This window comes from Mirounga angustirostris, unplaced genomic scaffold (assembly GCF_029215605.1).
Source record: "Mirounga angustirostris isolate CCGP_5_RB_7025 unplaced genomic scaffold, mMirAng1.0.hap1 SCAF_6, whole genome shotgun sequence".
Taxonomy (NCBI): domain Eukaryota; kingdom Metazoa; phylum Chordata; class Mammalia; order Carnivora; family Phocidae; genus Mirounga; species Mirounga angustirostris.
Window position 1 is genome coordinate 9,572,450 of NW_026991714.1, and position 26,193 is coordinate 9,598,642.

The 26,193-nt window shown below is 48.1% G+C and overlaps 1 protein-coding gene across 1 annotated transcript in view; it reads left to right on the forward strand.

The window, feature by feature from the left end:
* Positions 1-26,193, forward strand: part of UCK2 (uridine-cytidine kinase 2) — a 73,897-nt gene that overhangs the window by 37,790 nt on the left and 9,914 nt on the right. The window contains exons 2-4 of the mRNA XM_045876829.3: positions 16,380-16,539; positions 17,560-17,656; positions 22,518-22,660. Coding sequence (XP_045732785.1) covers positions 16,380-16,539; positions 17,560-17,656; positions 22,518-22,660 — 400 coding nt within the window. The remainder of the gene's footprint in view (positions 1-16,379; positions 16,540-17,559; positions 17,657-22,517; positions 22,661-26,193) is intronic.

Below are 26,193 nucleotides of genomic sequence, written 5' to 3' on the forward strand. Positions count from 1 at the left end.
CTATAGGACGCTTTCCCAAGGGAACTGTCTGAGTACTGTTTCCTGGAAATGTGCAGGAGTGATTTCAAGTGAGATGAGGAGGGGGGTGAGGATACCATTAAGGTAAGATTACAGACACTTGCTATGCAATGTGCTTCTTACTTTGCTGTCTTCAGTTATGGATATATCATTTATGGAAGGCTTGTCTGGACTGAAACTCCCCATGGGTCTGTAGTTTGTGGTGTTTTTTTTGGTGGGGTTGTGTGCTTATTTTAGCTATTTGCCTTGGTAGGGAGAAACAGGATTTCATACTCTTAACAGAATATCCTGCACGGGGTGGGAAAAATGCACCTTGTAAAGAAAGGTAACTTTACACTTCGTCTGTGATGTACTCCATACTTGCTGTGGATTCCCACTCTTACCGTGGGGCCACAGGCCTGATCCCTTAGCCTGTGTGCAGCTGTGGGCCTGAGGGTTGAACGTAGAGCCTGTGTCTCTTTCCGGAGGAATTCCAGAGGGACACAGCTGCAGGTTTTTCTATAACTGTTTGTATGTGCACAGGAAGTTCTTACAACCCACAGCGCTACATCTCATTTCCGTTCAGTTGCTTGCCGTCCGAGTCCCTGGCCATCTGGCTGGAAGCTCCTCATGCCATCTTGTGGTCCTCCCTTGACCCAGGCAGGATCTCAGGAGCCGAAGGCAAAGCAAGGGTGTGAGGGTCACGGAGGAGAAGACATCATAGGGCAATTTATTATAAGTTTTTGTGTAAGGAAGTCCTCTCTAACTGTAACAGGATAAAGAAGCATTAGAAAATGTATCAATTTACATAAATAAAATTTTTCTTCGGGAAACACCCCTTCAAAGTAAAAAGACAGTAAACTGGAAAAAATATTGGTGATAAAATGAGAAACAGCCCGTTTTCTTAGTATATAAAGAGCTTTTGTGAATCAGGAAGAAGAGAGCCATAAGTGAGCAGAAAAGTGAGGATAAGGTATCAACAGCGTGGTTTCAGAAAAACAGAAGGATTTTAGGCATATAAAAGATGTTTATTCTCACTTAAAACAGTGGTAAATTAGGTCGATAGCATGAAGTTAGATATTCCTCAAGAGTAGGAGGAAGTAGCTAAATGTGAATCATTGAAGGGGGCTATGGCCTATGTATGGAAATTTTTAAAAATGCAGATTCTTTGCTTTAGCAAATCCAGTACTAGAAATTTATCCTGTTTATATAAAGCTTGTTTTATTTTTTATTTTTATTTTTTAAATATTTTCTTTATTTGAGAGAGAGAGAGAGCTAGCACGAGTGGGGGAGGGACAAGGGGAGAGGGAGAAGCAGACTCACCGCTCAGCAAGGAGCCTTATGTGGGATTCGATCCCAGGACCCTGAGATGACTGAGCCGAAGGCAGACCTTAACCCACTGAGCCACCCAGGCATCCCCGATTCTCATTTTAAAGGCCCTGAAGCATATTGCCAGACCCAGAAGCAACTTCTTGGTCACCAGGCACACCGTAGATTAAGTTCAGTGCTGTGCAATTTTGCTTTTAAGTATAGTCGAAGTGTTCAAAAATGGGTTGAATCTTGTTGAGGATGCATGATAATGATTAACCAGGATATTTGAGGAAGTCGACACTCGATAATGCCAGTTAGCGGTAGTTTACCCTTAGAGCAAACAGAAACACCAGGAAGAATTCTGCAGGAAAACATTGTAAAGTGAAACGGTATGTCATTATGGCATATATCCTCTGGAAGAAGAAAAAAAAATTGTGTCCAGGAGTATATAAAAATAGAAGTTGAAGAAAGTGCTCACATCCTCTGATTAAAAAAAGAGCGAAATCGAGCCCACTAAAAAATGACAGGTGCATTCACTTCCTAGGGCTGCAGTAACAAATTGCCACGAATGTGGTGGCTTAAAACAAAACAAAATATTTTTATTCTCTTATAGTCCCAGAGGCCAGAAGCCCAAAATCTAGGGGTTTGGCGGTGTTGGTTTCTTCTGGAGGCTTTGAAGGCAAATCTGGTCTATGCTTCTCTCCTGGGTGCTGGTCGAGCTCCTTGGCTTACAGATTCTGGTCCCTACCCCTGTCTTTTTTTTTATTTTTATTTTTTTTTTTATTCATGAGAGACAGAGCGAGAGAGAAAGGCAGAGGGAGAAGCAGGCTCCCAAGGAGCAGGGAGCCCGATGCGGGACTCAATCCCAGGACCCTGAGATCATGACCTGAGCTGAAGGCAGACGCTTAACCATCTGAGCCACCCAGGCGCCCCCTACCCCTGTCTTGACATGGCATTCCCTGTATGTTTCTGTGTTGTCCTTTCCTGTTTCTTACAAAGACCCTTGTCATTGGGTTTAGTATCCATCCGAATCTGGGATGATCTTGAGATTTTTTTTTATTTGAAGATTTTTATTTATTTATTCATGACAGACAGAGAGAGAGAGAGAGGCAGAGAGAGAAGCAGGCTTCCAAGGAGGAGGGAGCCCGATGCGGGACTCGATCCCAGGACCCCGAGATCATGACCTGAGCTGAAGGCAGACGCTTAACCATCTGAGCCACCCAGGCGCCCAGATCTTGAGATTCTTAACCTTAGTTACATCTGCAAAGACCTTTATTCCAAATAAGGTCACATTCTGAGGTTCTGAAGGTTGGAACATAGTCCTGTGTTTTGGGGGGCCACAATTCAACTCACGATAGTCTATTCTTTTGTGCTCCTCCCCGCCAATTCCATGTCTGTCCCACATACAGAATACATTCACTCCATACCAATTAGTTATTTGGGGTTTGTGAGAAAAAAGAATTTTGAGAGGGGAGAGCCTGAATTTCTGGTATTAAAAAAAGACATTGCAGAAGATGGAGGGTCATTTAACTTTTTTTTTTGAGATCATTGTCAATTCACATACAGTTGTAAGAAGTAATACAGAGGGATCCCATGTACCTTTTCCATAGTTTCCCCATTGGTAATGGCTTACAAAACACAACCAGGGTATTGATATTGATATACAGTGAAGATACAGAACATTCTCATCACCCCTGCCTTCTCTGCACTACCATTCCCCCTTGTCCCTAATTCCTGCCAACCACTAACCTGCTCACTATTTCCATAGTTGTCATTTCTAAAATGTGATGTAAATGGAATCCTACAATATGTACCCTTTTGGGATTGCCTTTATTTTCCTTAGCAGAATTATCTGGAAATTTATACAGGTGGTAGTTTGTTCCTTTTCATTGCTAAGTAGTGTTCCATGGCATGGACATACCACAATTCGTTTAACCATTTATCCCTTGAAGAACATCTGAGTGGTCTCCAATTTTGGCTGTTATGAATAAAGCTTCTATGAACATTTGTGTACATGTTCTAGGGTGAACATGTGTTCATTTCTTTGGTATAAATGCCCAGGAGTACAATTTGCAGGGTCATATGGTAGTTGCATATTTTTTAAGAAAGTGCCAAATTGTTGGGGGCACCTGGCTCTGTCGGTAGAGTATATATATGTATATATGTATATATATGTATATATGTATATATGCATATATATGTATATATGTATATATATGACTCTTGATCTCGGGGTCATGAGTTCAAGCCCCACGTTGGGTGTAGAGATTACTTAAAAAAATGAATATATAAGAAAGAGCCAAATTGCTCTCCTGAATGGATGAACTGTTTGCATTTACACCAGCAGTGTATGACTGATCTTTTCTCCCTATTGTCACCAGCATTTGGTGTTGTCACTGTCTTTTCTTTTGGCTATTCTGATGGGTGTGTAGTGACATGTCGTCTTGATTTTAATTTACATTTCCCTAATGGCTAACGATGTTGAATATCTCTCCATGTGCTTATTTGCCAGCTGTGGATCCTCTTGGGTGAAATGTCTCTTCATGTCTTTTGCCCGTACTCTAATTGGGATTGATTATTTGTTTTTCTGCTGTTGAGTTTTGAGAATTCTTTATGTATTCTAGATACTAAACCTTTGTTGGACATGTGTGTTACAAGTATTTTTCCCCATCTGTAGCTTGTTTGTTCATTCTAAGAGAGAATGTTTCACTGAGCACATTTTATTTTTATTTTATTATGTTAATTAGCATACATTACATCATTAGTTTTTGATATAGTGTTCCACGATTCATTGTTTGTGTATAAAACCCAGTGCTCCATTCAGTACGTGCAAGCACATTTTATTTTTGATGAAATTCGTTTTTTATCAATTTCCCCTTTTATGGATAATGCTTTTGGTATCAAGCTTAAGAAAACTTTGCCAGTGGGGCGCCTGGGTGGCTCAGTCGTCAAGTGTCTGCCTTCAGCTCAGGTCATGATCCCAGGGTCCTGGGATTGAGCCGCATTGGGCTCCCTGCTCCCTGGGAAGCCTGCTTCTCCCTCTCCCACCCCCCTGCTTGTGTTCCCTCTCTCGCTGTGTCTCTGTCTGTCAAATAAATAAATAAAATCTTAAAAAAAAAAAAACAACGACTTTGCCAAGCACTAGATCCTGAAGACTTTCTCCCATGTTTTTTCCTTAATAAATCTGATAGATATTCTTTAAAGATTTTATTTAGAGAGAGAGAGGGAGCACGTGAAAGGGAGGAGGGGCAGGGGGAGAAGCAGACGCTCCACTGAGGGGGGAGCCCAATGGGGAGCTCGGTCCCAGGACCCTGAGATCATGACTTGAGCTGAAGTCAGACACTTAGGTGACTGAGCCATCCAGGTGCCCCAAATTTGATAGATTTTTGCCTGTGGTCCATTTTTAATTTAATTTAATTTAATTTAATTTAATTTAATTTTTTGTATTATTTTTTTAAAAAGATTTTATTTATTTATTTGAGCCAGAGAGAATGAGAGAGAGAGAGAGAGAGCACATGAGAGGGGGTAGGGTCAGAGGGAGAAGCAGGCTCCCTGCCGAGCAGGGAGCCCGATGCGGGACTCGATCCAGGGACTCCAGGATCATGACCTGAGCCGAAGGCAGTCGCTTAACCAACTGAGCCACCCAGGCGCCCTTATTTTATTTTATTTTATTTTATGTTTTTTAAGATTTTATTTATTTGTCAGAGAGAGCACAAGCAGGGGGAGTGGCAGGCAGAGGGAGAAGCAGGCCCCCCACGGAGCAAGGAGCCCAATGCGGACTCGATCCCAGGACCCTGGGACCATGACCCGAGCTGAAGGCAGCTGCTTAACTTCCTGAGCCACCTGGGCGCCCCTGGTCCATTTTTTTTTTTTTTTTTAAAGATTGATATATTTATTTGAGAGAGAGAGTGTGAGTGGGGGAGGGGGAAAGGGGGATTTTTTGAATCCCTTTCTTCAAGGCTATGAAGAATAAATACTAAGTTGAGTTTTCAAAGACACTAAAAGAGACTTTCAAAAAGGAAGGGAAGTGGGTGCTTGGCACAATGTTTTCAGTTTCCTTTCCCTGGTGCTCTGTATTTAGGCCTGGGTGCTGGAGGAGACCTAAAGAGGAAATTAAAAAAAAAAAATCTTTTGAGAACCTGCTAATTTGACTTCCGGTTTTCCACAGTGTGGATGAGGATTGCTGGGAAGGAAGAGTTAACGCACACAAAGCTGGTACAACAAAGCACCGTTGTGCTGCTGAGGCTTATTAAACGTTTACCCATGTGTGGCCTTCAATTTGGAAAGATTCAGCAGAGGATCCAACTGGCACACTGTGCTCTCCTTTATCCCATTTATTGTATTTTATTATTATTATTTTAAAGTGGGGGAGAAAGTCAACTGTCTTTTTGTGTCTCTCCCTCAGAAGGACTTTGAATCCTGGGCCACAATTTTCTGTTCTTGTCCAGTAAGCCAGACTGCAGCAGGTGGGCGGGTTTGGGTATGCCTTGTTCAAAGACATCCTTGTCTTTTCCTAGGACAAGGGGCTTGGTTTGCTGGGTCTTAACCCTCTCCACCAGCCTCCTGACCCTCAAGTAAAAAAAAGGGGAAGGAAATAGATCCAGCCTCACTTGGCAGCCACGAGGCAGTAAGAACTGACCCTCCAGCCGACTTCCTCTTCGTTCCCACCTTTCCAAGAGGGCTTCCTAAGCAGCGAAGTCATTGCAGCTTGCCATGATCCTAGATGCTTTTTTTTTTTTTTAAAGATTTATTTATTTGAGAGAGAGAGAATGAGAGAGCACATGAGAGGGGGGAGGGTCAGAGGGAGAAGCAGACTCCCTGCCGAGCAGGGAGCCCGATGCGGGACTCGATCCAGGACTTGATCCAGGGACACCAGGATCATGACCTGAGCCGAAGGCAGTCGCTTAACCAACTGAGCCACCCAGGCGCCCGATCCCAGATGCTTTAAAGAGTGTGTGTGTAAGGGGCGGGGTGCCTTTTGTGCTTATCCTGTGGGGGATACAAAGACATAGCCACAAATTGAGTATTCAGGCTCAGAATCAGCCAGAGGAGACTGGAATCAATCACTGTTCTGTACTGAGTCATTTTAATCCAGTTGTGAGGCCTCCTGGCTGCTTGGGGACAAGCACGGTCCTGTCTTGCCCGATGTTTGGCCTTTGGTGGCACCTGTTTACCAGGCTGTGGATGAAACGAGCATTTGGCTTTATAAGGAGGAGCATGGGCACCACCCCTCCGTCCACACCCGCCCACCTGCCCCAAAAGATGATGTCGAAGAACTACAGCAGTTTTCAGTTTTGACCGATTTGCCTTCCAGATTTCCCCCATGATGTTCACGTATATGTTACATGGTTACGGTCCTGGTGTGCACACCAGTCTGTATTCTGTTTCCCGCTTACACATTGACACATCATCTTCCTGTAATCCTCACTGATCCCACTGTAAGTCTGATACCTGGCCAGAGGGTAGGAATGTTAATGATCCTTTCTCCGTACTGCTTTCTGGAAGGGTTTCACCAGTTTGTAACATGCCAGCACGTGTGCATCTGTTTTAATGCGGCGAGGTTTTATTTTATTTTATTTTTAAGATTTTATTTAGAGAGAAAGCATGAGAGGGGAGAGGGTCAGAGGGAGAAGCAGACTTCCCGCTGAGCCAGGAGCCTGATGCGGGACTTGGTCCTGGGATCCGGGATCATGACCTGAGCTGAAGGCAGTCGCTTAACCAACTGAGCCACCCAGGCACCCACGCGGCGAGGTTTTAAAGCGTTTGCTTGTTTCTGCTCGAACACACCTGCAGGAGCTCACCTGTCTCTCAGAGCATCAGTCCAGCCTCCTTTTAAGTTGTACTTAAATACCATTTTCTCTCCAAAGAACGAATTGTAGGGGATCAGAAGTGATTTGTCTTGCCCTCTTCCTAGTAAATTACTTACCAGAAAAATTCACTTCGGGCGCCTGGGTGGCTCAGTCGTTAAGCGTCTGCCTTCGGCTCAGGTCATGATCCCAGGGTCCTGGGATCGAGTTCCGCATCAGGCTCCCCACTCCGCGGAAGCCTGCTTCTCCCTCCCCCACTCCCCCTGCGCTTGTGTTCCCTCTCTTGTGGTGTCTCTCTCTGTCAAATAAATAAAATCTTTTAAAAAAACTTAAAAAAAAAAAAAGAAAAATTAACTTCGAAGGAAACCTGTGTTTTGTGAAGCCCACAGGGAATAATACATTGCACAGCCAGAATGTTCTGCACCTGGCAGCCCCTGTGTATCTGTTGCTGGCACAGTACGTGTGTGTGTGTGTGTGTGTGTGTGTGTGTGTGTGTGTGTGTGTGTAGGGTCGTTCTGGCCCTTGGGAAGAGAAGAGGTCTCCACCTCTCGTGTGGCAAGGCAAGGCAGTATGCGCAGCGCTTAAGAGTGTGCGTTCTGAGCCCAGCCTGCCCAAGTTCGTTGGAAGAGCGGCTCAGCTGCTTCTGAGCTGTATGATCTTGGGCTAGTTGTGTGATCTGCCTCCCTCTGCCCATTTCCTGTTGTGTAAGTGGGGATGATGAGAACACCCACCTTCTAAGGGCTGGTTTGAGGATTAAATAAGGGAGTATCTGCAAAGTCCTGCGAATAGTTGCTGGCATTTGGCACGTTCTGTGTTGCTCTTTTTTGTTTTTTTAATTTAATTTTTAAAAAAGATTTGTTTACTTGAGAAAGAGAGAGAGGGAGCATACGAGCAGGAGGGAGCAGCAGAGGGAGAGGGAGAAGCAGACTCCCCGCTGAGCAGGGAGCCTGATGCGGGGCTGGATCCCAGGACCCTGAGATCATGACCTGAGCCACAGGCAGACGCTTAACCGACTGAGCCACCCAGACGCCCCTTCTGTGTAGCTCTTAAGTGTTAACTGTTGTTCATTATCCCCCAGTTGATTCTAAAGCAGTTTAAGTTGATGAGTAAGTGCTCCTTAATAGGGTTTTTCGGTAGGCACTCATGACTTAAAGAGAGCAGGGCCAAACATGTAATTTTATGAACCCAGAAGTACATTCTCGAAATGTCTTTCCTAGGAATGGAGCTTAATGAGATGGACAATTCACCGAAAAGTCCTGGGAGCATGTTTATGTTGGTGACTTGATCAATCAGGATTTTTCTCATGCAGTTGAATACCCGGGTTTTTCTAGGCTAAACCACCTTTGCATATGGATCGGGAATTAAAACTGAGAGCGTCTGTTGTGGGGAGTTTCTTATCTGGTATTGTGTATGTTCTGGGTTCCCCCCTCCTGGGTACTGCTTCCTCGGTGGAGCTTAGCCTGTAGCACAAGCAAGTACAGAAAGGTGGGGAGGATGTTGAATTCTGCTCTGACACCTCAGGGTAGATACATAGATGCTCGCAGGTGGCAGAGAGGTGCCCAGTGGTCCTCCTCACCCCACCTTTTAAAACTCGTGACATGGAAATGACTTGGCCGATGAGATATTCGTGGCTTCTGTGATAAGTAAGGCAGCCTCATGGCCCGGGACATGAGAATTACCCTAGCTTTCAAGAGAATATTTACACTGAGGCATACTGGGTATGTGAGGGTTGACCTCAGTATTAGGGTCATTTTGGTTGGAGAGGACAGAAAACCACAAGTGACAGAGTTTAAACAAGATGAGTCACCTCACTGTCCTTCCTCTCTCAGCTCTGTGATCAGTGGAGTCTGGGACTCCCTTCATTTAGCTGCTCCTTTAGTCACAGACCAAGGCTGCAAAGTGGCTACTTATGCTCCAGCTGTCCAGTCTGCATTCCAGCCAACCGGAAGGAAAGTTGACAAGGGACCCTGATGCTTTAAGGAGATTCCAGGAAGCTGCCACTCCACACTCCTGCTTATTAAATTGGAAGCAGCAAGGGAGGCTGGGAAGCAGGGCCAGGTGCCCAGCTAAAACTCTGGGGAGTGAGGTTGGGGTGCACAGCTAGGTGTCCCTGCCTTAGTGCTTTAGGATGACATGGAGGCTCATGCTAAGAATGAGGGCAGGGTACGCTTTTACAAATAACCAGGTCTGGGGGCTCCTGGGTGGCTCAGTAGGTTAAGCGTCTGCCTTCGGCTCAGGTCATGATCCCGGGGTCCTGGAATGAGCCCCATGTCAGGCTCTCCGCTCAGCAGGGAGTCTGCTTCTCCCTCTCCCTCTGTGCTCTCTCTCTCTCTCAGATGAATAACTAAAATCTTAAAAAAATACCAGCTCTGATTGAAAAAGAGGTCTGCTGGATGAAATCAGACATTTTCTGTGGTAATTGTGACATACATTTGAGCGAGCCCTCCAGGTGCCCAGTCCTGCCAAGCTCCAGGAGCGAATGCTGAGTCACAGTTGGTCTCTCTGCTCCAGGGGTTGTAGGTTATTGGATTGACCTGTGGCTGCTTTTTGGTACCTAAGACACTTTCATTACATAACAATTTAGTGAGTTTCTGACTTAGGTGTTTATATATGTGGGGTGGGGCAGGGGTGGTGGTAATTGTATCGTGGCCAGGAGAACCCATTTGCAATGCATGGGTTCTGGGGGATCTGGGCCCCCAAGACTGATGGCCTTACAGATATTACCGGAGCGCATTGAATACCACCTCCCGGTTGCTACCATGCGGTCAGTTTGATTGGGAATCCCGTCAGCATGTTTGAGCTTTATTTTACTTTATCCAGGGCAGATTACTGCTGCTTTAGTTTTCTCATGCCTGTAAATTAGAGCTTCAGAGCTGGGGGGTCAGGCAACCTCTGCCCCCAAAGGAGTGATGTAATGTCTGGGGGCCGTGCTGGACGCCGTATCAGTTAGTGGTGTGTTTCTTGCTTAATCTTAGTGACAGCGAAAGCTGCTGTCTAGAGTAATTGGGGTAACTTGCAAACAGTCCCAGAGGGAGGGAGCTAGATGGGGTGCCCCCTGCTTGAAGAGGCTGAGCATCTGGCCTTCTTGCCCTGTTAGCTAATGGTGGTGGCAAGTTCAGGGCAGGTGTTAAGGGACGTCCACAACCCATTCCTAAGGCCGGGGAGGACATGGTGAGTCAACGCACTTGACCTGGAGCTGGCTGGCTCTTTTCAGCCCTGGGTTGGGTGGTTGCTAGGCTTTTCTCTGTCTCAGCAGCCCTCTGCCAGATCCTGAAGCAGCTTACCGAGGGTGGGATAGGCACCTCGATGGGATTCCTAAATGTTGGTCAGCATGGCCCTTCATCTGTGTTCTTCTATAAGGCAGCTCTTAAATACTAGCCCATTGCTCTAGGGACACACCCAGCCTGAAGGCCTCCTGGGCTCTCTGCTGGCCTCCATCGAGCTTCTCAGCAGCTAAGTGTTGAGGGTGGAGGGCTCTTAACAAAGAAGCCACCCAGAGCTCTGTTGCCCTGTTTGTTTTACTCTGTCAGCAATATTGGAACTGGACAGAGGACCTGAAGGATTAGATATGTGTGTGTGGAACGGACACACACCAGCAATAGCACAGTTAGATGGTGTCCAGGCCATCCGAGCCACCTCCTACATGAGAATCACTTTAGAGAAATCATACTTCCTATGGCAGGACAGGAACCTGTGGCCCCTCAGCTGCCCTCTTGGAAGGGCCAGCTGAAGTGTCTGTTGACTGCTTGCTCCTGGGGCTTCCCGAATAGGAAGTGTCTCTCTCTGAGAAACGAGGCTAGTACATTGTTCAGCACATCTGAGGGACTGGCCTGATCATCGAGTCGAGTGCTGAAATGTTCTCAGAACTACAGAGCCTTTGGGCTCCCGGTTACTGGCTTCTAACAGCTAGATTCTTTTGAACAGACTCCAAATTTAGGTTCCAGATATCTTGAACAGTGTGTGTGTGTGTGTGTGTGTGTGTGTGTGTGCTTTCAGCTTCTTTTTGGTAACACAAATCCCTTGGCCTGCCTTTAGTTCTCTGAAATTCTATGACATTTACCATTATGTTGAGTCTCATGATGCCGTGGGACAGAGCTGTGTTATATTCCTAACCACTTGCCTCCGTGTCTCCTTTCTTTTCCCCCATCGTTGATCTCTGGAAATAGAGTCTGTTTATGGAGAATATCGGGGCTTTGGTTCTGGAATAGTGAAAAGAATTGGGCATTTGAAGTTAGAAGAGCTATGGTTTTGAGATTCAGCTCTGGGACCTTGAACTAGGCATTTAACTGATGGACTCTAAGCTTCAGGCTCCTCATTAGATAAAAAAAGAGATAAAATAGTAACATCTTGTTGTAATGGAATTAAAGGAGATGGTGTCTTCAAATGCCATACAAGTGAAGAAATTGTAAATCCCCTTCACTGATTATTCCATACATATATGTGTGTCTGTGCGTGCGTGTGTATATACATATATATACTCCCCCTTTTCTAAAATTAACCTCATGTTGACCTGGACTTCATATTCAGACAGCAACCCACAGTCCTAGCTGCCTTATTTTCCACCTCCCCACCTCTAGAAAAATGTGCTAGAAGTGTCAGGAACAGAATATACTCTGGATACGTTGCACTGAATGTGGAGATGCCACGTAAAACTAAGCTCAGCCCTAGCTCCAGTGGGCAATAGCTGTTTGCCTGTGGGGTGCAGCCAGTGAGGGGGTGAGCTCTGGGGTTTGGACCACTTGGGTTGAGTCCTGGCCCTACCACCCATGCCCTGTGCAAGTCATTTAACCTGTCTTCATCTCAGTCTTGCCGTCAGTGGAGTGGGTATGATAATCCTTTCTATCACAGAGGGTTGTCATAAATAAGTGAGATCATTTTAAAATACCGAGCCGAGTACCATCTAGGAAGAAACTGCCCATTTTGCTCTTGTTACAATAATAATGTTTGCTTTTAATTGTAATCCACATGTTTGGTAACATTCACCACCTTAGCCATAGTTAGGAGTACAGTTCTGTAGTATTTTTTTTTTTTTTTAAAGATTTTATTTGACAGAGACACAGCGAGAGAGGGAACACAAGCAGGGAGAGTGGGAGAGGGAGAAGCAGGCTCCCAGATGAGCAGGGAAGCTGACGCGGGGCTCAATCCCAGGACCCTGGGATCATGACCCGAGCCGAAGGCAGCCGCTCAACCGACTGAGCCACCCAGGTGCCCCAGGAGTACAGTTCTGTAGTATTAAGTACAGTCACATCGTTGGGCAACCAATCTCCTAAATTTTGTCATCATGTAAAAGTGAAACTATATCCATTGAATACCTCCCCACTTCCTCCCCTCCCCCAGCCCCCGGCAACCTCTATTCTACTATGTTTCTGAGAATTTGACTATTCTAGATACCTTCTTTAACTGGAATCCTACAGCTTTTGTCTTCCTGTGACATAATTATTTTAAATCTTAGCCCACCACACCGATTGCACCCTTGCCCACCCTTGGCGTTTTCTGTAAGCTCACAACTGTCTGTCTTCTCCAACCCTAGTCATTAATGCCTTATCTCTTCTCTTTTTTTTTTTTTTTTAAGATTTTATTTATTTATTTGACAGAGAGAGAATGAGAGAGAAAGCACATGAGGGGGGAGGGTCAGAGGGAGAAGCAGACTCCCTGCCGAGCAGGGAGCCCAATGCGGGATTCATCCAGGGACTCCAGGATCATGACCTGAGCCGAAGGCAGTCACTTAACCAACTGAGCCACCCAGGCACCCTGCCTTATTTCTTTTCTTGAGCGAAGGAGACACCTTGGAGTTCCAGTTCATCCTTTTGAAGAGGGCGAGATTAGGGGAAAGGGAAATTAACATGAAAGAGACCTAAGAAGAGGACATTAAATAAGGCAAAGACCATTTGGTTATGGCACCGGGAAGTCTCTGTAGGGCTCCTTCCTCCCGATCTTGTGAAAATTCAAACCTCTCCTCAAGTAGAGGAATAGTATAATGAACTCCTGTGTACCCGTTGCCCCCAATACCACAGCTGTCTAGATTTTTTAGAGGCCATTTTTGACAAGTTCCAGGAGGAAGAAAAGTCTAGACTAACCTGGAGATAGGCGTTTCTTTGCTTGTTCACGCAGTGGTGTTTATCTTTATGATAAAGGACTTCTGCCTTGGGACTTCTGACTACCTTATAGGTTGAGGACGAAAGGAAGCAGGATTGTAGGCAAGTCATTTCACCCGGTTTCCACATCTGGGAAGGACAGCACTTGCGACTTATAAGGGTGGTGTCGTGGAGCACTTAGCCTAGGGCCTGACTTTAATAAAATTTGTTCTAGGTGATGGTGGCGTGTTTGTAGAAAGTAGGATCACCGAACAGGCCCATGAAAACATGGAACCGAGACATACAGCTGTGGACCAGCAAAACAGCCCAAAGACTTTATCTTTGATAAGAAATGGTGATGAACACTGGCTTTCTAAATGTGCTCATTAACCCGGTTTTATTGGCCATTATATCCATTTGTCCTAGGTTGTACCTGAGTGAAGGGAAATGATTGTTTACCTGCAAAATTAGGTAATGTAACTTCGTTATATACACGTTTTTGGGTAGTAGCGAGATTGCTACTCATTTTTTCTAAAGAACATTTAATGGGTTTTAACTACAAGTAAAAAATACCACGATTTGAATAATCAAGTAGATTAAATACATTTGGCTCCATGAAGCCCTCTTCATTTTTGTTGTCTTCTAATAAAAGCTACAGGTGTAGACTTTACCCTGCATAGCCTTAGGATGTAAGAAACAGATGTAAGTTAGGAAAAGGAAATGATGAGCTTGCACCTGTTTAAAAATGTATTATTTATAATTGTTTAGAGGATTTGATTCTGTTGTGGTATTTTCATTTTTGAAACTAGCTTAAGTCATGTGCAAGTTTTACCTTTCTATGATTTTCTGTGATTTTCTGTGATCTTTTCCCGGAATAGGTGCTATTCCAAAAATCCTGTTTTAAATTCTTCTCTGTTAATGTGTGAAAATGTCAGAAAAGTAAAATAGTTTTCTTTTTTTTTAAAGATTTTATTTATTTATTTGACAGAGAGAGCACAAGCACAAGCAGAGGGAGAAGTAGGCTCCCCGCTGAGCAGGGAGCCCGACGTGGGGCTCGATCCCAGGACCCTGGGATCATGACCTGAGCTGGAGGCAGACGCTTAACCAACTGAGCCACCCAGGTGTCCCAGTAATTTTCAAAATAATTAGCAATTGAGTCAAAATATTGTTCCTCCAAAGATCCTTATTTGGTTGTGTGTCACAATTTGTGCAACAGGAAATACTGTGCAAAATAGTTTGATGTGGATTGACTAGGGCAACAGGAATGTCCAGTTTTCCTTACGCTTGGACAAATCAAATTCGGAGCTTATGAGAAATGGAACTTTATAAAGTGTCCTGGTTTTTCCTTATTAAAACCAGTTGGTAACGTTAAGTTCGATAGTGAAGCAAGCTCCCAAGACTGAGCCCAAGAAATCTGTAACTATGCCACTCTTTTCATCTCTTGTAATTAGGTCAGCCAGCTCCATAAGGAGGCTTGGCTATGGCTTGTAGGGTTTTTGTAATGTAGGCATTCTTATTTTTAAATTAATCTGTATACAGTGAAAAAAAGGAACGAGTTCATTTGGTAACTACTGTCCTTCACTCTCTCACTCTTTTGAGTGCACTGAGGTAGATTTTAGGTTCTGTACCCAATTGCAATTCCAGTGTGTGTGTGTGTGTGGGGGGGCTTCCACACATCAACAAGCATTTCTCAGACACGAGCAGAATTCACCCCAATAATTCTGACACTACCTGGAGATAGGCTCAGGCCGCACAGGTAGGGCTCAGTCCCGCGAGAGCACCCCCCAGCCCCTCTGCCCTGCCATCAGGTGTCCTCAAAAGCACCTGTCGTCACCTGTGCTCCTGGCTGACTGGCCAGAGATTGAAGGTTCCAGCTGCCCCTTCCTTGGGTTTGGTTGATTTGCTAGAGCAGCTCACAGAACTCAAGACGTTTTACTTACAAGGTTAATGGTCGATTATAAAAGGATATAAGGCAGGACTGGCCAGGTGGAAGAGATGCCCTGTAGGGCCAGGTGTGAAGAGGAGTGGAGTTACCGTGCTCTCCGAGCGGGCCACTGTCCCCACATTTCCATGCATCCACCAACCAGAAGGCTCACCAAACCTCATCCGCTTGGGTTTGTGTGGACGCTTTATGACATACGAATTTCTGGTTATATCATCGTTGTTGGCCCCTGACTCAGCCTCCCCCCTCCTCCCCTCTGTCTCCCCTCCCTGGAGGTCAGGATGGTAGGATGGAAAGTTCTAACCTGCTCCTCACCAGGCTGGTTCCCCTGGCAACCAGCCCCTATCCTTAGGTGCTTTTCAGAAGCCGCCTCCTCAGCATAGCAAAGACCGGTGCACTGCTCCCCTCACTTAGGAAATTCAAGGGCTTTAAGAACTCTGTGCCAGAAATGCAAGGAGGACTAAATACGGTATTTCCGATTTTCACAGCATCACAGGTAGATACGTGTATTGCTGACAACACGACACAAAGCGTGTAGGTTTGAGTTCATCTGGAACCAGCTGTCCCCTTCACGGCAGGGATACCCCGTGTTGGTTTAGGGGTTGGTCGTGTTTTGTGTCCCATGTGACTCCAGCTCATAAGTGGTGGTGCGTATTCGTGAAGCGGCCACGAGGCTTACCGTGAGTGTGAGTGTGAACAAGTCCATGGCGAGGCACTAGAGCAAAAGTAAGCCACGGAAGTAGGACGAAAGCCATGACCTTGGCCTTCTAGCTAACTGGCCGAGTTCTCTGGCCTGGGTTTTTGATTCCACGTGTGTGCTCTGTCACTTCGTGACCCAGAGGCCCTGGCCCTTTGAGCCATCAGCAACATCATCAGTGTGTCTTCTTTTCCACTTTCTGCTGTTTTGTGAGTGTCTATACTGGGGCAGAAGCAGGGATAAATAAATTCGTGTTGCTTTGTATGAGTAGCTTTAGGAGAGACTTTACGGAAGAGGAGGTAGAAGTTACTGTCCTCCTCACCCCTGTGGCCCCTGCAGATACCTGCGAGTAGTAAGCTGTGTTCAGGAAGGGAGGAAGAGGCTCTGGGACACTCCCCGCTCAGCGGACTTTCTCCTTCAGCCTTCTAATCCGTCATGCAAGATGGTAGCCTCCGGATTCTTCCTTCCAGAAGCCCCTAGTGCAGGGCGTGTGCATCCGGGAGCGACTCTGCACACCCCTTTAATCCTCGGTGTTCTCTTCTCTCCTACAGTCTTCCGTCTGTGCTAAGATTGTGCAGCTCCTGGGACAGAATGAGGTGGACTGTCGCCAGAAGCAGGTGGTCATCCTGAGCCAGGACAGCTTCTACCGCGTCCTTACGTCGGAGCAGAAGGCCAAAGCCCTGAAGGGCCAGTTCAATTTTGATCACCCGGGTGAGTCAGGAGTTGAGGGTGTGTGTGTGTGTGTGTGTGTGTGTGTGTGTGTGTGTTCACTGAGAAAATTGTTTGACCTCTTGGAATCTGTTTCTATCGATAAAATGGGGGATAAATAAATACCTTGCGGGGTTATGGTGGGGCCTCAAGAAAGAATTTTGAAACACTTTGCACAGTTGCGTGGCTCAGTAAATATGGATGGAATCTGCATCTGAACGAGGGCGACTCCTTGTGAGCCTGTTGCTTGAGATTGGCCAGACACAGGACAGCACAGAGCTGGTTCTTCTGCCTCTTCTGATCTGAAGCAGCCCGTGCCCCCTGCCCCCCATCCCACACATGTGTGCACAAGGCAGAGTGTGAAACTCACTGACTGGCGGAAAGGACCGTGGAGGGTCCAGGATGTCTGCCTGCGTGACGTTTACCTTGACAGTCCCAGATCAGCACATTGCCCTTTAGCTGGTTTTGGTTCTTTTTTTTAAAGATTTTATTTATTTGTCAGAGAGAGAGAGAGAGCACAAGGCGGGGGAGAGGCAGGCAGAGGGAGAAGCAGGCTCCCCGCTGAGCAGGGAGCCCCACGGGGGGCTCAATCCCAGGACTCCGGGATCTCATGACCTGAGCTGAAGGCAGACGCTTAACTGACTGAGCCACCCAGGCGCCCTAGGTTTTGGTTCTTAACAACTGTTGGAATCAAAACTTGGTGCCCCTAATGGCTCCCTGAGTCACGTGTATGCTTTCCGGGTTAACGTATTCCAGCTCCCAAGACAGCAGCTGAACTTGGGGGGAGAGAGGTGGCTGAGGCCAAGGGTGGATAGAAAGGTAGAAAAAAGAAGTGAGTTTCTTGGAATGCATTCATACGTTCTATTTTGAGATCCAGGGAGTTTACCTTCTGCTTTGGGTAGAGATCTGGGTTTTTTCAGTGGGGGCTCCAGGTGGGGTATACGTCCAGGAAATAGATGTGGATGATTATAGGAGAAATCATTTTAAAATTCAGCAGCATTTTAACAGTCTGATTTCCTTCAGATGCCTTTGACAATGAACTCATCTTCAAAACACTCAAAGAAATCACCGAAGGGAAGACGGTGCAGATTCCCGTGTATGACTTTGTCTCCCATTCCCGGTAAGTGAGCTCTTGGGGGCTGGGCGTTGCTCCTTGCAGCTCCCCGAGCAGTCCGGTTTCCCAGGCTGCAGGCTGTGTCCTCCCCTCCCCCGTGCCCACGGCTGTCTGTGTGAGAGGCAGCAGCGTGCGCCGCGGGTGTGCACGGCTTGGGGAGTTTACCTGGTGCTTCCTGGAACAGTCTGCTCATCACGTTTTGCTAACTCTGAAAGGACAAGTTCATGAACTGGGGCTCTGGTGAGGGACTCTACACTTGTCCTGATTCACAGCACTGAGCGGTTGTTCCTGGAATAAGATGTAAAGGGGCTGGGCAGAGGATACAGGAAGAACAACAAAGAAAACTGTTCTTTCTTCTCTCCTGGTTGGACCGGGCAGAGAGCTGTGAGGGCGCTGAGGTCACAGAGAGCAGCCGCTCAACTCCCAGGAGAGATTCTCAGTCGTGTCCTTTCTGCTGATCTGTGTTCGTGCTCCTGATTAGGTCTAGAGGAGGGGCTCATCTTCGTTCCCTCTGAGTGGTTGCCCGAGGCTCCTAGAGGACTTCACGCCTGCCGGCCAGGCTCCCAAAGTTCCCTCGAGCCTCCCAGGACTCTCTGCTTGCTCTGTCTCCTTGGGGACTTCCCAGGCAGACTCTAAACTTCTGAATGGCATTTAAAGCACGCGTAGCTGCTGCTTATTCTAGGCTAGTAATTGCTCAGTAAGTGTTGTTTTCAGCCCTGCGCTGTTTCGAAAGTTTCTCCCAGCTGCTTTCATTCTTCCCTCCCTTTCTTTCATTCTCTCGAGTGGAATTTTTTTTTTTTAAATGGGAAATTAGATTTCATGCATCTTTTACTACCAAATGCCTCTATAATTAAAAGCCCATCTTAATCTCCATGTGTGTTCCTTGAGTACACATCTCAGCCAGCCTTTGATGCGGGATTCCTCACATGTTCTGTGCCTTTCCCAGAACTTGAGGGTGTGGCAGAGATTGGTTGGAGGACGAAGAGAGTGAACACATTGTGCTGGAAAGCCAGGCTGCGTAGCGCCTCGCCTTCATCCCTCACCAGTATCTTCTGAAGCGTGTCCTACTATGGACCAGATGCTACTGTGCCAAAAACTCAAAGAACAAGATGCACTTCCAGCCTCAAAACACCACAGACCGTGCAGGAATAAAGGGGTTTAGTACAGGAATTGGAGCTTTTAAGAGTGTTGGGTGGGGCGCCTGCGTGGCTCAGATGGTTAAGCGGCTGCCTTCGGCTCAGGTCATGATCCCAGGGTCCTGGGATCGAGTCCCACATCGGGCTCCCTGCTCCTTGTGAGCCTGCTTCTCCCTCTTCTCTCTCTCTCTCTCTGTCTCTCATGAATAAATAAATAAAATCTTTAAAAAAAAAAAAAAGCGTATTGGGGGCTGGGGGTGCTGGGAGAGCTAAGATCCGGGAGGCTGTAGTCTAAGGGTCCAGGCAGGGTCCATGGCGAATCCAAGAAGCTGCCACATCTGAGCCCTAGCCTCCAAGGGAGGGGGCGACTTGCGGAGTAGCTGCAAAGTTGCCTTGTGTGGCTATTAAGGTCTCCTAAAAATTAGATGCGTTTTGTTTCATCTTCTACATTTCCCATTGGCAAAGCACCCTGGGACCCCAGAGGGAAAAGCATTCTGGGAATTGTAGTTTCTAGCCTTAGCAGGGAGTGGTGATGATGTCTTGTCCACAAGAGACACAAGGGAGCCCACCAGCTCTCAGGTCCAGGGCCGGGCACTACCTCAGAATTAAAATGCAGCTGACAACTAATGTAAGGGCCTATGGAGGAGTGTGAAGGAGGGAGGAAGGGCTGGAGTATTTAGAGCAGGTTGTATAGAGGAGGTGATCTTTAAGCTGTACGTTGGAAAGCCTAAGAAGTCGTTGGGGGAGGGGATTTTCAAGGTAACGGGTAGGGAAGCATTTCAGGGACAAGCTTGGTGGGGAATTGCAGCTGGTTAGGAGTGGCGGAATGGGGGTGAGTGTGCAGGAAGAGTGGCTAGGAGGCAGGCAGGCCCCAGAGAGGAGAGGCTGGGGACGCCAGGGCCAGAGCGCGAACATGTTGGCAGTAGGGAGTCACAGACGGCTGTTACGTGGGAGCAGATCATTCTGGTGGCAGGAAGAGAGGATCCACAATGCTATTTATGAAGCCCTTGGAGTCGTAGCCCAGGCGAGAGACTCCTGAGGGCCTGAGGTCAGGTGGTGGAAATCCGGGTGGTTGGCAGGAGGCAGGACCTGACCAGATGGAGGAGGTGGGGTAGGGGTAGCGTGTGCAGCATGAGGTTCATGGATTAACCATGAAACCCCAGCAGAATTCCCCATCCAGATGTGATTCACCCCCCCCCCCACCACCACCAATTCCTTCCCAAACCATATATTTTATAGCCTTATTCTTTAGTGGCCCACAGCCCATCTCTTGTGAAACTCTGCCTGACCACTTTTGGCCACAGCAGTCCCTCAACTCTCAAGGGCCACTCGTTAGGGACCCAGCTGTTAGAGTTTACTGCTGCCAACCCATCCACGGGCCTTTCACGGTGACGTACAAACAGATGTTGGACTAAGAGAAGACTCTTGTTTACTGTTAAATACCCTTCTCTGGCCTTGCCCCTCCTGATAAGCCAAACGAGAAGCTTGGATTCAGGTTATCTCAAATGCTCTAATCATCTCGGTATCTTATGTGGACTTCCCAGCCAGACTCTGAACTTCTCCACGGAATATTGCACCAAGTATGGCTCCTCTCGTGTTCTGGGCTGGTAGTTGCTCAATCGATGTTGTTTTTAGCTCTGGGCTGTTTTGAAGGGTTCTCCTCCCTAGATGTACATGCGTACTTGGGAAGGGGTCGATCCCAGCTTCTTGGGGCACCTACAACAGCATGGACAGCGTTCTCCTTGCTTTCTCAGGATTGAAGAGCATGTTTGTTGAGTTGGAAAACCACCTACCTGTTCCTTGTTCGTGCTTACCAGCTAGGCGTCCTGATCGTGGTGTGAGCGCACGTACACCTAGCACGGACAAGGTGCTCTCTGGTAGAGTGTTTCCCAGACGGAGCCCTGGGAGTTTCCCTTACCCCACACAAATGGAAACATTCTCTGTTTCCCAGCAGAGACTTTTCCACCCTCCTTCCTGTAGGGCAGTTGCCTACAGCGGCTCATTGTTTTATTCACTCACTGATCCTTTTTTCTAGCCCATTTCCCTTCTCAGCTCTGTCCAGTTGGGTTCTTTATCCTAAACCACAGTGGGCACCCTGTTTTCTGGTAGCTGACATTCCTCCAGACTGGTGCTCCTCACCCCTGGCCTCATGTTAGAAACACCTGGGGCGGTTTTCTAAAATACCAGGGCTCTGACTCTACCCCAGGCAAATGAAATCAGAGCCCTGAGGGGTAGGGCCCAACTATACATTTTTTTTTTCTTTTAAAGATTTTATTTATTTGACAGACAGCACACAAGCAGGGGGAGCAACAGAGGGAGAGGGAGAAGCAGGCTCCCGCTCAGCAGGGAGCCTGATGCGGGACTCGATCCCAGGACCCTGAGATCATGACCTGGGCCAAAGGCAGATGCTTAACTGACCGAGGCGCCCCAGGCATACATTTTTTTTTTTAAGATTTTATTTATTTGAGAGAGAGAGCATGCGCGCCTGTGTGCGGTGGGGAGGGGTGCAGAGGGAGAGGGAGAATCTTAAGCAGACTCCATGCTCAGCGCAGAGGCTCAGTCTCAGGACCCTGAGATATGACCTGAGCCAAAACCAAGTCTGAACCAACTGAGCCACCCAGATGCCCCCAGGCATACATATTTGTTCTGAAGCTCGCCAGATGGTTCTGTGTGCATCCAGAGTTCCATCATTGGCCTAGAGAGTCTCCTCCTCGTACTCACCCGGTCCTCTTCTGTTGTCTTTTATGCCTCATGTTCTGCCACTTTGGTAGTTGCTGCCACCTTAGAACTTAGACAGGAACCCGAGGGTCTGAGCTAATAAGGAATCAAAGAGTGTTTATGGGAGGGAAGTTCAGTGCATCCTCTTGCATGGGCAGCTGCTGGGGTCCCTGTGTTTGCACAGATAAACCCATTGTCTTAGATGTTTTATTTGGTTTTATTCCTCAGTGTCCGCCTGAGTAGTAAACCTTGCAGTGGAAACTGTTACCTTCCTTTCAGTGACTTGAGCAAGAGGCAGTAGAGGATGGTTAGGACAGAAGCAGATGGCAACCCTGTGGGGCAGATGGGGAGGTAGCGCGCACCCCTGCCTCACTGAGGAGGAGGAGGAGGGCCTCCAGGCCCGGACCCACAGCCACAGTGCTGCTAATGCCCGAGCCAGACCAGACGGACCTCGGGACGCTTTCCTTCCCTGTAGATGCTTCCTCTCCTCTCTCTCCTTCTCCGCAACTTCCTTTTTCTGCCTCCTCCTCTCCCATCCCTTCCTGCCTCCTTCAGTTGCCTCCGGACAAGGGGAGGGCGTGGGGCTGTTGGGAGAAGACTGTGAGTTTCTGTTTGTGAAAGTTCAGTGTTAGCTTCCATAAGTGCCGGGCCTGAGAGCATTCCTGGAGACGCCCCCAGAGAGAAGAAGAAATCACATCTGCTTCTGTCTGTCTCCATTGTGTGTTCAACAGCATGTTTGTTTTTTTCTTATCCCAAGGAGAGGGATGACTGCCTTCTCTTTTTATGGTGAGAGCTCAGAAGAGCTGGTCAGAGACCTTTGCCCCGGTCGTGATGGCCCTTTGGTCAGTCTTCAGTGGTGGTCCGAGGGCCCTGCAAGGCTGCGTTAGCTCCCCCTTCCGGTCCTGCTGTAGGTCTACAGGGAGGGGACCCCAGACTCCCAGACAGACACTGCTGTCCTCCTCCCTTTGCCCACCCTGCCTGGTTCGGCTCATCATCTGCTCTGTTCTTTGCAGGAAGGAGGAGACGGTTACTGTCTACCCCGCGGATGTGGTGCTCTTTGAAGGGATCCTGGCCTTCTACTCCCAGGAGGTGCGAGACCTTTTCCAGATGAAGCTTTTCGTGGACACAGATGCGGACACCCGGCTCTCCCGCAGAGGTGCGTTCTAAAAGCCTCCAGTGGCCCTGTTGGTGGCCCAGTCCAGCTGAGTCAGTTCAGCCCCAGGATGTCCTGCTTCTCAAACACTTGGTGACATCTGAGAAGGGGTTAGTCACTGTGTTGGGTAATGAAAGGCCTGTGAGGTCACGAGATGAAATCAGAAGTTTACATTGTGATTTTGCTGGAGAAAAGTTTGATTAAATGCCCAGTTCTTTATGGTTTTCCCACAGGCATCGTAATCAAGACAGGAACTAACTAGGATGTCTGGGGGTAGGAATCCTAGTGACTGCAGCACTGGGCAGCTTATCCCACCAGCCCACTTCTCTAGCCCTTTATTTTCCAGAAAGCTCTGTGGAGGTTTGGTGACTCTGTTTAGCCAGCTGCAGAGCAAAGTCGCTCGGTCATTCCCTCTGCAGGCCTTACTGAGGGTGTGCCTGTGCAGGTCCCCGTGCCTGGTGTCCTGAGGGACAGCTGCCCTTCGCTGGGGAGCAGAGCCCGTGAATTCAGCCCTGCAGGGATGGAGTGGAACCCTTCCTCCCCGCCGTGGGGATCAGGAGGCTTCACGGGGGATGGGGTAGGGTGATGACATAGACAACCCATGAAAATACACGGTGCAGATACAGACACACGGGGCTTGTCCCGGGAAGCAGGTGGCTGGAGTTCCTAGAGGGCTGTCCGAAGAAATGCTGGAAATTGCTTGAGGCAGATTACGGGGACGTGGCTTCCCATTTGGTCCCTGGTCCACGAAGGTGAGCTACCAAGGGGTTTTGAGCAGGGCAAGCAAAAGGGCCTCGGCTCTCTGTTGGGAGATGACTCTGATGGAGGGAGTAGAAGTGAAGACTGCAGGTAGGGCTGCTGTAGGAGGTGGCAGGGATGAGAAAGGTACCAGCAGAGTCAGAAAATGACAGCCCCCCCCCCCCCCGCCCCTGTGGAGGCCGTGGGGGTGAGGGTGAGGAAAAGAGCAACAGAAGGTGAGGAAAGTGAGCAAGGCTTCAAGTCCCCGTTGCGTGGAAGAGGAACGAGACCCCGGGAGTGACTCCTAGTCACAGAGCAAATCGTGGGCAGATTGGAATTTTATAAGTTCCAGCCCAGAGCCTTCTGACCTCAAATTCTGTGACGTTTTCTCTTCTCGGTTCATGAAACAGATTTGTGGTTTATCCACTTAAACGTCCTCTCTTTGCAAGAACTATAAATGGAACCAGCGGAATAAAGAGAAATGAGTCCCTGGGTTTTGTCCTCCTAAGGAGTAGTGTCTGCATGCTATTAAGTGAATTGTTGTTACACTCTACTCCCAGGTGGGGTGTGGGGGGTAGAACTCCTCGATGGAAGAAAGGAGGGTGGGAGGCCCATATTCTAGTCCCAAAGCCTCCAGCTAGCTTTGTGACTTTGGTGGCTCTTGGGACTCGTGTGACCTCCCAGGCTTGGGTTTTTTTATGGGTAAGATGAAAGAAACAGGACTATTTTTAGGGTCATGACTTTGGCCAGGAAAGAGTTGCATGGTCTTTTTTAATAGATAATCAAGGCCGGAGGCTGATAGTCCCTCATGCATCTGCCCCAGGGCCTGGCTTATCACCTTAGTCCCCAGACCCAGGTCCTGCCGTGGTTGATCTACTCGATGTCCCCATTAGTCTGTTAAATCAGGGAGGCAGCATGATGCACCTGGGGAGAAATTGGAGTCAGATGAACTGGACTTAAATCCTGATTTCACCATTTAGTAGATGTGTGACCTTGAGCAGGTTATGTTGTTACCTCTTTGTACCTCATAAATAGGGATACTCGAGTTGGTTGATTACATATTGATCAGTACCCCTGGGTTGTGAGGGTGAGCTGTAATGCAGGTTAAATGCCTGGCGGTGCATTAGCTGGTGTGTTAGATCAGGACTCTGCTTTGCCTGAGATGGTAGATGTTCTGCCTGAGTTTTCCTTCAGGACTGGTCAGAGCCCCTGAGTCGTCATCGCATCCTCAGGAGCTGAGACACCGGCCTGATCCCATTGTTCGGTCAGCACATGGTACTGAAGCCCCGGGGGGTGCAGTTATGCTTGAGGGAGGAGCGCATGCGAGCCGTGGCCCAGGAAAATAGAACCAAGTTTGAGAAGTACAGAATTCAGAGTCCTTGGAAATCAGACGATCTTGGCCTCTGATTCAAACAGATCATCATGGCACCGATGACATGGAAAATTCTCCCTTGCTCTCTTATACTTGGATCATTGTGCGAAACGGGGGCGAGGGGGAGACAGGAGGTGATGGTGGCTTTCTGTGGGGTTTCTCCGGCCGCTTTCCCTCTCAGACCTCTGTCTTCTCCTGTCACCTGCTGGCGAGTCACTTTCTGGTGGACTTGTGGGACGTTTCCACATGCAGCTTCTACAAGTTCATTTCTCTGTCCAAGTAGGACAGAAAACATGCCTGGCATGCGCTTTGTGGGATGGGAGGGTGGGTTAGTCAGGAGCAGCTGCTGGGCCTCAGAACAGTCCTGGAGACTTGAGTTAGTGCCATGGTTTTACCGTTCCACTGTCACACTTCCTGGGCTTGTGACCCTCGCGGTCAGAGTTGACCATCATGTGGGACGGGGGATTTGCCTTTGAGCCATGCAGCCTTGGAAACACTTACCTCCATCATGGGAACCCCTCATACTTTGGGGGTTTTGGTTTCTTCCAGCTTTCACCTTCCCTCCATGTGTGTTATTTACTCTTAACCCACCCTTGAATTCGGGGACGGGGAAGAACTGAGACAGGGGACCAAGGAGGGCTGACACCTACTCTCTATACTGCTATAATTCTGTGTCCAGTTCCCATAGCTTCAGGGCTGCAGTGGACCTTGAGATAGTCTGTTCTGTTACTAGAGTAACACATTTCCTCAACTAATTTTTAAAGTGAATCAGCTGAACCATTGAGGAATTATATTTATTCTGGGTCCTTTTAAATTTCGTTCTTGGCTTTGGCTGACTAGAGGAGCCCTGGTGGCTTTGGAAGGGCGGCCGTGAGAGCCAAGCAGGGAAGGTAGGCAGACGGGTAGTTTCCTGCCCTTTCCCCCCTCTTCTGAAAGGGCCTTTCCTTTCCAAGCAAATGTGCTGGGTCAGAGTGATGATCAGGGAGCCGGTTTTGAGTCCCTGGAGTTTCCGGTTTGTGCCAGGACCTTGTTGTGACTCAGTCCTTGGCTTGGCCCTGTTTCCTAACTTCGCCTGAGAAGCAGGGCACTTCGGTGCAGTGAATGGGCTGGCCTTGTGTTGTCCTTGGCTTGAGGAGGGGTCTCGGGCTGTTTGAGGTGATAACTCAGTGGAAGGCTCTCGGGGAGCAGAGGTGGGCGATGCCTTTTGATTTTGCACATTCCCAGTGTTTGGGCAACATTCTCACCCGTTTCCTGTTTCCTTTTCCAGGGTAGAAACTGTAGGATGGCTCCTCCCTGTCTTCCCTGTTTCGCCCTCCCCACCGTGTCTTCCCACGTGTCTGTGCCCTGCTGTCCCTCCCGTACTGCACCCCCCACTCCCTGTTGTTCTGCGGGACCCTGCTCTCGGTGTGCTCTGCTCCCCTGTGCT